The following is a 13,964-nucleotide window of genomic DNA, read 5'->3' as shown; positions in this document are numbered from 1 at the left end:
GGGGTGGAGCGGGGAGGTAATCTGGAACTCCCTGCCTGTACGGGTGGGAGAGGCAGAAACCCACAGCACATTGAAGAAGGATTTAGATGGGCCAAAGCAAACAGGTGATGGGCCAAGTGCTGGGAAATAGGATTGGAAATGTTAGATGGTTGCTTTGACCAGTGTAGAACCAATGAGCCAAAGAACCTTTCTCTGTGCCATAGATCTTTACAACTCTATCAAACTCATTCACCTACATTTTATATCTTTTCAATTTGTTTTAGTAAGACAAATGATAATTACAGGGTAAATCTTCAAACTAGTCTTGATGGGCTCAGTGGTCTCTCTTTGTGCCATGATGACTCTACAGCCCTTTACGTTTTCTCTTCCCACAATAAAAACAATGACCTCTCTTTTGTTTTCACCTAGGGAGAGCCAGGTCCAGTGGGAGAAGATGGAATACAAGGAAAAGATGGGATCAAGGTAAGGTTTCTAAGATTATTTTCTGGGGCCCAATGTTACAAACTCACAAAGCGAAGTTGTTTTCACCAAATGCAGTTACCAGTTCAGGAAGACGTTGGGGAGTTTTGGAAGGTCAGGCCAATCACTTTGACTAAAGGTAGATAGCCCATTGCTACCACTCCATCTCTCTCCCACTCCAATATTCACTTGATCGATTAAACAACAACAGCTTGCATTTACCTAGCACTGCTAACCCAGTAAAATATCCCGAGGCACCTCAAGTACTAAGCCACAATGAGCTCCTAAAACATGATGGGCAGTTTCAAGTGAAGAGGTGGGTTTTAAGGGGACTGTGTAAAGGAGGAGTAGAAGGAGGTGAATTCCACCGCCTGGAGCCTAGCACCTGAAAGCCCAGTCACCAACGGTGGCCCAATAAAACAGACGATGCTGACAAGGTCAGAATAGGTGCAGAGGTCTTACAGGGTTTTAGAGTCACAGCAGTTACAGAGATTGAGAAGGTCAAGGGGCTGGAGGAGGTGACTGAGATAGTGAGGGATATAGAAGCTGGAGGAGGTGACCGAGATAGTGAGGGATGTAGAAGCTGGAGGAGGTGACTGAGATAGTGAGGGATGTAGGAGCTGGAGGAGGTGACTGAGATAGTGAGGGATGTAGGAGCTGGAGGAGGTGACCAAGATAGTGAGGGATGTAGGAGCTGGAGGAGGTGACTGAGATAGTGAGGGATGTAGGAGCTGGAGGAGGTGACTGAGATAGTGAGGGATGTAGGAGCTGGAGGAGGTGAAAAAGATTAGAAAGGTCCAGGGGCTGGAGGAGGGTATAGAGATATAGAGAGTCTTAGTCTGTAAATAAAAGTAAGAAATTTAAAATCCCAACATTGGTGGAATAGAATCCCTACAGTATGGGAGCTGGCCAGTCAGCCCATACCAACCCTCCAAGGAGCATCCCAGTCAGACTCACCCCATCTTATCCCTGTATTTCCCATGGTCAATCCACCCTAACCTGCACATCTTTGGACTGTGGGAGGAAAGCGGAGCACCCAGAGGAAACCCACACAGACACGGGGAGAATATGCAAACTCCACAGAGACAGTAACCTGAAGCTGGAATCAAACCCAGGTCCCCGGCTCTGTGAGGCAGCAGTGCTAACCACTGAGCCACTGTGCCGCCCTGTATAATTCAATACTTACAGGAGAAATGTACGTGGACTGTTTCCAATGAGCATGTTCACTTGGTCAAGTTTGATCAAAAGCAGCGTGTGAAATCAGACTCTGACCCTTGTAGCTTATTATGTAGAACATAGAACATTACAGTGCAGCACAGGCCCTTCGGCCCTCTATGTTGTACCGACCTGTGGAACCAATCTGAAGCCCAGTTATCCTAGACAATTCCAATTTCATCCATATGTTTATCCAATGACCATTCAAATGCCCTTAAAGTTGGTGAGTCTACTACTGTTGCAGGCAGTGCGGACCATACCCCTGCTACTCTGAGTAAAAAAACTACTTCAGACATCTGTCCTCTATCTATTACCCCTCAATTTAAAGCTATGTCCCCACATGTTAGCTATCACCAACCAAGGGAAAAGGCTCTCACTGTCCAACCTATCTAACCCTCTGATTATCATATATATCTCAACTAAGTCATCTGTCAACCTTCCTGTCCAACGAAAACAGCCTTAAGTCCCTCAGCCTTTCCTCATAAGACCTTCCCTCTATACCAGGCAACATCCTGGTAAATCTCCCCTGAACCCTTTCCAAAGCTTCCACATCCTTCCTATAATGCGATGACCAGAACTGTACGCACCAGAACTTGTACAGCTGCAGCATGATCTCATGGCTCTGAACTAAATCCCTCTATACAATAAAAACTAACACACAATATACCTACTTAACAACCTTATCAACCTGGATGGCAACTTTCAGGAATCTATGTACATGGACACTGAGATCTCTCAGTTCATCTACACTACCAAGAATCTTACCATTAGCCCAGTACTCTGCATTCCTGTTGCTCCTTCCAAAGTGAATCACCTCACACTTTTCTGCAATAAACTTCATTTGCCACCTCTCAGCCCAGCTCTGCAGCTTATCAATGGCCCTCTGTAACATGCAACATCCTTCGTCACTATCAACAACTCTACCGGTCTTAGTGTCATCTGCAAATTTACTAACCAATCCTTCTATGCCTTCATTCTGCCACCTCCAAAACGACATCGCATCATCGTCCAACACTTCCGTCACCTCCAAATTAACCCCACCACCAAAGATATATTTACCTCCCTACCCCTATCAGCGTTCCGGAGAGACCATTCTCTCCGCGACTCCCTCATCAGGTCCACACCCCCCACCAACCCACACCCCACTCCTGGCACCTTTCCCTACCACCGCAGGAAGTGCAAAACCTGTGCCCACACCTGCCCCCTCACCTCCATCCAAGACCCTAAGGGATCCTTCCACATTCATCAGAAATTTACCTGTATCTCTATCAATGTCATCTATTGCATCTGTTGCACCTGCTGTGGTCTCCTCTACATCGAGGAGACAGGACGCCTTCTTGCGGATCATTTCAGAGAATATCTCTGGGACATCCACACCCACCAACCCCACCGCCCCGTGGCTGAACACTTCAACTCCCCCTCCCACTCCGTCAAGGACATGCAGGTTCTGGGCCTTCTCCATCACCAAACCATTACCACCCGATGCCTGGAGGAGGTACACCTGATATTCCACCTTGGGACCCTGCAACCACACGAGATTAATGTGGATTTCAACAGCCTCCTCGTTTCCCCTCCCCCCACATCATCCTAGTGCCCAAGCCTCCAACCTGGCAGCGGCCTCTGGACCTGTCCATCACTCCCCTCTCTGACCATCACTCCCCCCCCCCCCCCCCCACACCCCCACCCCCACCACCAACCTATAACCTTCTCCCTCACCTTCATCCACCTATCACTTTGTCAGCTACCTTCCCCCCCAAACCCACCCCCATCCCATTTATCTGTCAGCCCCCTGGCCGACAGGCCTCATTCCTGATGAAGGACTTAAGCCCGAAATGTTAATTCTCCTGCTGCTCGGATGCTGCCTGACCTGCTTACCCAGCAACTTAATCTCAACTTGATAAAGCTCCAGACCTGCAGTCCTCACTTTCTCCTATGCCCTCATCCAGGTCATTTATAAAAATGACAAACAGCAGTGGACCCAAAACAGATCCTTGCGGTCACCCCCTAGTAACTGAAATCCAGGATGAACATTTCCCATCAACCACCAACCTCTGTCTTCTTTCAGCTAGCTAATTTCTGATCCAAACCATGGAATCCCCCTCAATCCCATGCCTCCGTATTTTGTGCAATAGCCTACCATGGGGAACCTTATCAAACACCTTACTGAAATCCATATACACCACATTAACCGCTTTACCCTCATCCACATGTTTGGTCACCTTCTCAAAGAACTCAATAAGGTTTATGAGGCATGAACTACGCTTCACAAAACCGTATTGACTAATCAATTTATTCCTCTCCAGATGATTATAAATCCTTTCTCTTATAACCTTTTCCAACACTTTACCCACAACCAAAGTAAGGTTCATTGGTCCATAATTTCCAGGGTTGTTTCTACTCCCCTTCTTGAACAAGCGAACAACATTTGCTATCCTCCGATCTTCTGACACTGTTCTTGTAGACAATGCCAACATAAAGATCAAAGCCAAAGCCTCGACAATCTCCTCCCTGACTTTCTGGGAATCCTAGGATAAATCCCATCTGGCCCAGGGGACATATCTATTTTCACACTTTCCAGACTTGCTAAGATCTTCTAATGCACCTCAATCCTATCTAGTATAGCAGCCTGTAACTCAGTACTCTCCTCAACCACATTGCTATTGTCTAGAGTCAATACTGACGAAAAATATTCATTTATCATTTCCCCTATTTCCTCTGACTCCACGCACGACTTCCCATACTGTCCTTGATTGGCCCTAATCTTAGAACATAGAACAGTACAACACAGAACAGGCCCTTCGACCCTCGATGTTGTGCTGACCTGTGAACTAATTTACGCCCATCCCCCTACACTATCCCATTATCATCAATGTGCTTATCCAAGGATTGCTTTAATGCCCCTAATGTGGCTGAGTTAACTACATTGACAGACACGGCCATTCTGAGTGAAGAACCTGCCTCTGACATCTGTCTTAAATCTATTACCACTCAATTTGAAGCTATGTCCCCTCGTACAAGCAGATGTCATCATTCCTAGGAAAAAGACTCTCACTGTCCACCCTATCTAATTCACTGATCATCTTGTATGTTTCTATTCAATCCCCTCTTAGCCTTCTTCTCTCTAATGAGAACAGACCCAAGTCCCTCAGCCTTTCCTCATAAACCTTCCCTCCAGACCAGGCAGCATCCTGGTAAATCTCCCCTGCACCTTTTCCAATGCTTCCACATCCTTCCTGTAATGGGACGACCAGAACTGTACACAATATTCCAAGTGAGGCCGCAGTAGCGTTTTGTATATTTGCAGCATGGCATCATGGCTCCGGAACTCAATCCCTCTACCAATAAAACCTAACACACCACATGCCGTCTTAACAGCACTATCAACCTGAGTGGCAACTTTCAGGGATCTATGTACATGGACACCAAGATTCTCTGCACATCCACACTACCAAGAATCTCTCCATTGACCCAGTACTCTGCCTTCCCATTATTCTTCCCAAAGTGTATCACCTCACATTTAGCTGCATTGAACTCCATTTGTAACCTCTCAGCCTAATTCTGCAGTTTATCCAAGTCCCCCTGCAACCTGTAACATTCTTCCACACTGTCCACCACTCCACTGACTTTAGTGTCATCTGCAAGTTTACTAATCCATCCACCTATGCCTGTGTCCAAGTCGTTTATAAAAAGGACAAACAGCAGTGGTCCCAAAACAGATCCTTGTGACACACCACTAGTAACCGGACTCCAGGCTGAATATTTTCCATCAACCACCACTCGCTGCCTTCTGTCAGAAAACCAGTTTCTAGTCCAAATTGCTAAATCACCCTCAATCCCAATTCTCAACATTTTCTTCAAAGGTCTACCATGTGGAATGTTATCAAAGGCTTTCCTGAAGTCCATGTTTACCACGTCAACTGCTCTACCCTCATTCACATTCTTGGTCACCTTCTCAAAAGGCTCAATGAGGTTTGTAAGACACAACCTGCTCTTGACAAAACCATGTTGACTATCTCCAATCAAATTGTTGCTTGCTAGATGATTATAAACCCTATCTCTTACAATCCTTTCCAAAACTTTTCCTACAACAGATGTAGAGCTTTATAATTACCTGAATTATCTCTACTGCCCTTCTTGAACAAGGGGACAACATTTGCAATCCTCCAATCCTCTGGTACTAAACCTGTAGACAATGACAATTCAAAGATCAAAGCCAAAGGCTCCACCATCTCCTCCCTAGCTTCCCAGAAGATCCCCGGATAAATCCCATTCGGCTCAAGGGACTTGTCTGCTTTCACACCTTCTAGAGTTGATAACACCTTCTCCTTACTAACCTCAATCCTTTCAAGTCTAATAACCTGTATCTCAGTTTTCTCCTCTACAATATTCGCCTTTTTCTGAGTGAAAACAGATGAGAAATATTTATTTAGCACCTCTCCGATCTCCACAGGGTCCACACACAACTTCCCACTTCTGTCTTTGCCTGGCCCTGTGGAGATCGGAGCCAAAGGCTCCACCATCTCCTCCCTAGCTTCTGAGTGAATAAAGGTAGAATAAAGGAGAATCCTAAAGCTTTCTATTGGTGTGTGAGGAATAAAAGGATGATGAGGATTCTCCTTTATTCTACCTGCTAAAAACAGCTCATGTCCCTTCCTTACTCTTCTTAACTCTCTCTTTAAATCCTTTCTCGCTACTCTGTAACTCTCCATCGCTTCAACTGAACCATCTCGCCTCAATGTCACACAAGCCTCCCTCTTCTGCTTAACAAGTGATGCAACTTCTTTGGTAAACCACAGATCCCTTACCTTATCACTTCCTCCCTGCCTGTCAGGGACATACCTATCAAAGACACGCAATATCTGTTCCTTAAACCAGCTCCACATTTTGATTGTTCCCATCTCCTGCATTTTGCTGCCCCATTTTATGCCTCCTAAGTCTTGCCTAATCACATTATAATTGACAGTCCCCATCTATAACTCCTGTGCTGTGGCATGTACCTGTCCCTTTCCATCGCTAAACTAAAAGTTACTCCAGTAATTCTTTTCTTCCTGATATACCTATAGCTTACTTGTGAGACTAATTCCTTGGCAAAATGATATTTCCATTTAACAAGTTTTAGCATATCTTCCAATGTTGTTTGTTTTGTGTTAAACCTGGGAGAAATCCAATGCAAATTTCTGTTATAACAGCTGTGTCTGAAACAGTATAATCTTCTCATCGCAACATCATTCCAACTTCAATTCTGCCTGCGTGTCTTACTTTGTAAGGAGAACATCAACTCAAACGCTTCACAGATGTTCGATTTTACACTTTTATAAACTTGAATTCTACCCCTATTGTTGTGTTCTACTTTAACATGAAAGGTCACACCATGAATCCTGCCCCACAGGCCACCTCAAAATGAATAAAATCCCAGTGAGACCACCAAGATGTAAATTTACCAGGCTGACCACTATTTGGGATGAAGGAAGTTCACACTAAGTTTTATCATTAACAGATAAATAACTATTGTTATATTAAGTTTAACAAAGGATGGAGAAAAGGAATGGTTTTTAATCTAATACTGTACAACTTAAACTACAAAGGAACTTCAATTATCCGGCATTTGATTGTCCGAATATCGGATTATTTGGCAAGATTAACTGAACGAAATACTGCCCACCCGTGTCCTTCAGATAATTGAGGTTCCCCTGTATACCTCTACACACACACACACACACACACACACACACACACACACACACACACACACACACACACACACACACGATCCAGGTTTCTGGGGGCCAGGTTTCAAATCCTGCCCCAGCAGATGGTGGAATTTGAATTCAATAAAACTCTGAAATTAAGATTCTAAAGATGACCATGTATCTATTTCCGATTGTCGGAAAAGCCCATCTAGTTCGCTAATTAGGGAAGGATATCTGCCAACCTTACCCAATCTGGCTGACATCTGGTTGATTCTTAACTAATCACTGGGCAATTCAGGACAGGCAATTGCCTAGCCAGCAATGCCCACATCCTGTGACTGAAGGGCTTTTGCCTGAAACGTCGATTTTTCCTGCTCCTCGGATGCTGCCTGACCTGCTGTGCTTTTCCAACACCACTCTCGACTCTGATCTTCAGCATCTGCAGTCCTCACTTTCACCTAAAGAATAAAACAAGACAGTTTTACTTTGAGTAAGAATGTGGTCAGGCACCACAAAATTCCATAGCTCAAAAACCTAGATTTTGAGAATAGGTTTGTTGGGTGAATAGTTGATCAGGTGGAGTGAGGTCTCATTAACGTTATTTATTTTAAGTATCCTTGGTTTTCTGTCTATATCTCACAGAGAGAGAGAGAGAGAGAGTGAGAGTGAGGGAGAGATGGATGCTTTCTGTCCTCAAATTCTGGAGGTTTCTCTCTCTGCTGCCTGACACTTTGAGCCTTTAACACTATGCAGCTGAACCAGTGCCAGGACTGTTGTCAGGCAAAATTTCCTTATTCAAAAGTCTCTTGGTGCCTCTCAGTCTCGAATTCTCTCAAACAGGACTTCAAAAAAACAACACTGAATTACGCGGCCCAAAAAATGCAGCCTTTAATTTTCAAGTTGCAAAACTATCCTGATATTTCAGTTTGAGCAGTTCCTAAATTCCATATCCGTCTACAGTTCCAAAAAAGGAAAAATATGCAATCTCTTCCAAATGCCTGTAACTAAGAGAGGAATTGAGTAGTGACTCCCAGAGTAGGAAATGTGATGAAGAAGGTGGGAGCTAACATTTTGAAATTACGACTGTGGGTTCACATTGGGAGATAAAGTCAGTAATCTGTTTGTGTAGAGTTGGATCTCACTCTGTGCTACGATGCTGTGTTGGGGTGGTGTCATTTCTAATGCATTTGCATCCAATGAATATTCAAAGAATCCCTGTATGGCTACAGTACAGAAACCATTTATCCATCATGTCTGTTCTGGTGCCTCACCTCTGCCTTCTCCTGTTCCTCTTCACTCGCTCCCTTTTCTGATCCCAATCCAACTCTCAGCTGAAATTTTGGGTTGACCATGCCTCCATCACACTCTCAGCCAGTGCATGCCAAATCCTAACTATACACTTTGGTCAAAGTATTCCTCTTCCTGCCGCCACTGCATCTTTTGCCAATTACCTGAACCTTGTGCCCTCCCATGTTGTTGACCCTTCTCCCAATGGGAAATATTTTTCTGTTCTCTGTTCTGAATAGATAAAATCTCCACTCAACCTTCTTTTTTCTAAGGAGGACAGTGTGAATTATCCTGAACGGTCCTCATAACTGATGATCCTCATACTGGGAGCACTCCCTGAATCTTTCCTGCACCCTGCACAATGCCTTCCCATTCTTCCTGAAATGGAGTCCTCAGAAGGAAGATTCCAGATGAGCCCAAACCAGGGTTTAATACAAGGTCACCAATAGGCTCCTTGCTCTTGTACTCTGTGCCCTATTTATAAAACCAGGATACTATCAACTTTATTCGCCTCTTTGTCTATCTGTCCTGCCACCATCAATGATGTATGCACGCACAGGTCCTACACTCCCTCTTTATACCCTAGAATAATAGAATGTTATGTTTTATTGTGAACGGAATTGAATGCAAGAGTAGGGAGAGGGTTATGCTTCTTTTGTACACATGGTGGTGAGGCTACATCTGGAGTCCCGTGCACAGAACCGGTTCCCTTTCCTAAGGGAGGATGGACATGCATTGGACGCAGATCTGAGAAGGTTCAATATCCTGGGCTGGGTGAGGACATGTTAGCCAGGATAGGGTTATAGCAGCTGGAACTTGCACGAAGAAGTGATGATTCCTTTTAAATAAAGAAGATCCTTCGGGGTCCTTAACCAGGAAAGGCTGTTTCCTCTTGTAGAAGATTCTAGAACCAGGGAGTCACTGTTTAAAAATAAGGGGTGGTATTTTTAACCTCGATGAGGAGAATGGGGGTGGGGGCACTGATGTCGTGGTTGGGTCATGGGGCTAGTAAGCAAGAGTCTAGGAGCATAGACTTGAATCCCATCATGGCAGATGGTGATATTTGAATTTATTAGCAATCTGGTCTAACAACAACAGTACTGTTCGTTATGGTAAAAACCCATCTGCTGCACAAATGGCGTTTAAGGAGGGAAATAAGACCACAAAACATAGGAACAGAAATTAGGTCATTCAGCCCATTGAGTCTGCTCCTTCATTCAATCCTAGAGACAGAAAACACCGCAGATGCTGGAATCCAAGGTAGACAAGCAGGAGGCTGGGAGATCAGGAGGGACAGGCAGGAGGCTGGGGGAACACAGCAAGGCAGGCAGCATCAGGAGGGACAGGCAGGAGGCTGGGGGAACACAGCAAGGCAGGCAGCATCAGGAGGGACAGGCAGGAGGCTGGGGGAACACAGCAAGGCAGGCAGCATCAGGAGGGACAGGCAGGAGGCTGGGGGAACACAGCAAGGCAGGCAGCATCAGGAGGGACAGGGAGGAGGCTGGGGAACACAGCAAGGCAGGCAGCATCAGGAGGGACAGGGAGGAGGCTGGGGACCACAGCAAGGCAGGCAGCATCAGGAGGGACAGGGAGGAGGCTGGGGACCACAGCAAGGCAGGCAGCATCAGGAGGTGGAGAAGTCGACGTCTCAGGTGTAACCCTTTTTCAGGCCTGGGCGTGGGTGGCAGGGGAGCTGCAGATAAAGGGGGTGGGGGGAGATTGAGTGGGGAGGGGGTGGCAGGGTGGTGAGGAAGGGATAGGTAAACACAGGTAGAAGGTACCGCCTGGTTGGTCGATGGGAGAAGTGAATCCGGTTGGTGGCTAGAAGGAAGGGTTGGTCAGAGGAACAGGGGTGGGGTGGGGGGGGTGCATTTGGGGAGGAGCTGGGAGGGGAGTCGGAGGTGGGAAGGGGGGTTATTTGAAGTTGGTGTACTCAGTGTTGAGTCCTCCAGGCTATAGGCTGCCCAGGCGGAAGGTGAGGTGTGGTTCCTCCAATTTGCAGTTAGGATCGTTGTGGCAATGGATGAGGCCAAAGATGGTCATGTCGGAAGGGGAGTGGGAAGGGGAATTAAAGTGGGTGGTGACTGCTAGGTCAGGGTGGACCCTGTGGGACCCACTGAGATGCTCGCAGAGTGTGCTCTAAGTTTACGTTTGGTCTCCCTGATGTAGAGACTGGTGTGGACCCTGTCTTTAATGCATTTGGAGGGGGTGGTTTTAGAGCAGTGGAGGGGTAGAGGGCTGTCTTTGGTGACGGGGGGCCGAAAGCATGTTGTTCAAAACCTGCTTCCTCCATTGCCTCAGCGAATCAGATCACAAATTGGAGGAACAACCGCCTGGGCAACCTCCAGCCCGGAGGACTCAACATTGAGTTCTCCAATTTCAAATAACCTCCTTCCCCATTCCCCCCTCTCATCCATTCCGCTGACTAACCCTTCCGCTGACTAACTGCTGTGCTGGAAGAGCACAGCAGTTCAGGCAGCATCCAAGTAGCTTCGAAATCGACATTTCGGGCAAAAGCCCTTCATCAGCAATAAAGGCAGTGAGCCTGAAGCGTGGAGAGATAAGCTAGAGGAGGGTGGGGGTGGGTATAAAGTAGCATAGAGTACAATGGGTGAGTGGGGGAGGGTGATAGGTCAAGGAGGAGAGGGTGGAGTGGATAGGTGGAAAAGGAGATAGGCAGGTAGGACAAGTCCGGACAAGTTATGGGGACAGTTACTGAGCTGGAAGTTTGGAACTAGGGTGAGGTGGGGGAAGGGGAAATGAGGAAGCTGTTGAAGTCCACATTGATGCCCTGGGGTTGAAGTGTTCCGAGGCGGAAGATGAGGCGTTCTTCCTCCAGGCGTCTGGTGGTGAGTGAGCGGCGGTGAAGGAGGCCCAGGACCTCCATGTCCTCGGCAGAGTGGGAGGGGGAGTTGAAATGTTGGGCCACGGGGCAGTGTGGTTGATTGGTGCGGGTGTCCCGGAGATGTTCCCTAAAGCGCTCTACTAGGAGGCGCCCAGTCTCCCCAATGTAGAGGAGACCGCATTGGGAGCAACAGATACAATAAATGATATGAGTGGATGTGCAAGTAAAACCTTGATGGATGTGGAAGGCTCCTTTAGGGCCTTGGATAGAGGTGAGGGAGGAGGTGTGGGCACAGGTTTTACAGTTCCTGCGGTGGCAGGGGAAGGTGCTAGGATTGGAGGGTGGGTTGTTTGGGGCGTGGACCTGACCAGGTAGTCGCGGAGGGAACGGTCTTTGCGGAAGGCGGAAAGGGGTGGGGAGGGAAATATATCCCTGGTGTTGGGGTCCATTTGGAGGTGGCAGAAATGTCGGCGGATGATTTGGTTTATGCGAAGGTTGGCAGGGTGGAAGGTGAGCACCAGGAGCGTTCTGTCCTTGTTACGGTTGGAGGGGTGGGGTCTGAGGGCGGAGGTGTGGGATGTGGACGAGATGCGTTGGAGGGCATCTTTAACCACTTGGGAAGGGAAATTGCGGTCTCTAAAGAAGGAGGCCATCTGGTGTGTTCTGTGTTGGAACTGGTCCTCCTGGGAACAGATACGGCGGAGGTGGGGAAATTGGGAATACGGGATGGCATTTTTGCAAGAGGTAGGGTGGGAAGAGGTGTAATCCAGGTAGCTGTGGGAGTCGGTGGGTTTGTAAAAAATGTCACTGTCAAGTCAGTCGTCATTAATGGAGGTGGAGAGGTCCAGGAAGGGGAGGGAGGTGTCAGAGATGGTCCAGGTAAATTTAAGGTCAGGGTGGAATGTGTTGGTGAAGTTGATGAATTGCTCAACCTCCTCGCGGGAGCACGAGGTAGCACCAATGCAGTCATCAATGTAGCGGAGGAAGAGGTGGGGAGTGGTGCCGGTGTAGCGGTTCAGGATAGACATGCCCCTGTGAAAATGGGGGATAGAAACTGCAAGCTTAGGGAACCATGGCTGACAGGTGAAATTGTGAGACAAAATAAGAGGAAAAAGGAAGCGTAAATGAGATCTAGGAGATTGAAAACAGACAAAGCTTTGGAGGAGAATTGGAAATGCAGGACCAATCTGAAACAAGGAATTAAAAGGAATCATGAGGGATACAGTCACCTAGATGGGTTAACTCTAGGAAGGGTGAGAGAGGTCGGCACCTAGGGCAGGACTCTTTTGTCGATATGCCCATTTCAAACAGGTATGCTGTTTTGGAAAATGTAGGGGGTGATGGATCCTCAGGGGAACGTAGCACGGACAGGCAAGTTTCTGGTATTGAGACTGGCTGTAATGCAACGAGGGGTACATCGGCTTCCAAGAGATCAATTGTGTTAGGGAATTCTGTCGTCAGAGGTACAGACAGATGTTTCTGTGGCCAGCAGAGAAAAAGCAGAATGGTGTGTTGTTTCCCTGGTGCCAGGATCAAGGATGTCTCAGAGAGGGTGCAGAATGTTCTCACGGGGGAGAAGGGCCAGCAGGAGGTCATTGTCCACATTGGAACCAATGACATTGGAAGGGAAAAGGTTGAGACTCTGAAGGGAGATTACAGAGAGTTAGGCAGGAATTTAAAAAGGAGGTCTTCAAGGGTAGTAATATCTGGATTACTCCCAGTGCTACGGGCTAGTGAGGGCAGGAATAGGAGGATAGAGCAGATGAATGCATGGCTGAGGAGCTGGTGTATGAGAGAAGGATTCACATTTTTGGATCATTGGAATCTTTTTTGGGGTAGAAGTGACCTGTACAAGAAGGATGGATTGCACCTAAATTGGAAGGGGACTAATATAATGGCAGGGAAATTTGCTAGAACTGTTTGGGAGGATTTAAACTAGTAAGGTGGGGGGGTGGGACCCAGGGAGATAGTGAGGAAAGAGATCGATCTGAGACGGGTACAGCTGAGAACAGAAGAGAGTCAAACAGTCAGGGCAGGCAGGGACAAGGTAGGACTAATAAATTAAACTGCATTTACTTCAGTGCAAGGGGCCTAACAGGGAAGGCAGATGAACTCAGGGCATGGTTAGGGATATGTGACTGGGATATCATAGCAATTACAGAAACATGGCTCAGGGATGGGCAGGACTGGCAGCTTAATGTTCCAGGATACAAATGCTACAGGAAGGATAGAAAGGGAGGCAAGAGAGGAGAGGGAGTGGCATTTTTGATCAGGGATAGCATTACAGCTGTTCTAAGGGAGGATATTCCCGGAAATACATCCAGGGAAGTTATTTGGGTGGAACTGAGAAATAAGAAAGGGATGATCACCTTATTTGGATTGTATTATACACCCCCTAATAGTCAGAGGGAAATTGAGAAACAAACTTGTAAGGAGATCTCAGCTATCTGTAAGAATAATAGGGTGGT

The 13,964-nt window shown here is 47.0% G+C and overlaps 1 protein-coding gene across 4 annotated transcripts in view; it reads left to right on the top strand.

Annotated features, from left to right (window-relative positions):
* Positions 1-13,964, top strand: part of LOC140480147 (uncharacterized) — a 454,819-nt gene that overhangs the window by 350,591 nt on the left and 90,264 nt on the right. For all 4 annotated transcript variants that reach the window (XM_072574857.1, XM_072574858.1, XM_072574856.1 and 1 more), the window contains one exon: positions 409-462. In XM_072574857.1, coding sequence (XP_072430958.1) covers positions 409-462 — 54 coding nt within the window. The remainder of the gene's footprint in view (positions 1-408; positions 463-13,964) is intronic.

Source organism: Chiloscyllium punctatum, chromosome 7 (assembly GCF_047496795.1).
Source record: "Chiloscyllium punctatum isolate Juve2018m chromosome 7, sChiPun1.3, whole genome shotgun sequence".
Classification (NCBI taxonomy): Eukaryota; Metazoa; Chordata; class Chondrichthyes; order Orectolobiformes; family Hemiscylliidae; genus Chiloscyllium; species Chiloscyllium punctatum.
The sequence above is the reverse complement of the archived record's forward strand: the minus strand, read 5'-3'. Positions and strand labels throughout refer to the sequence as shown.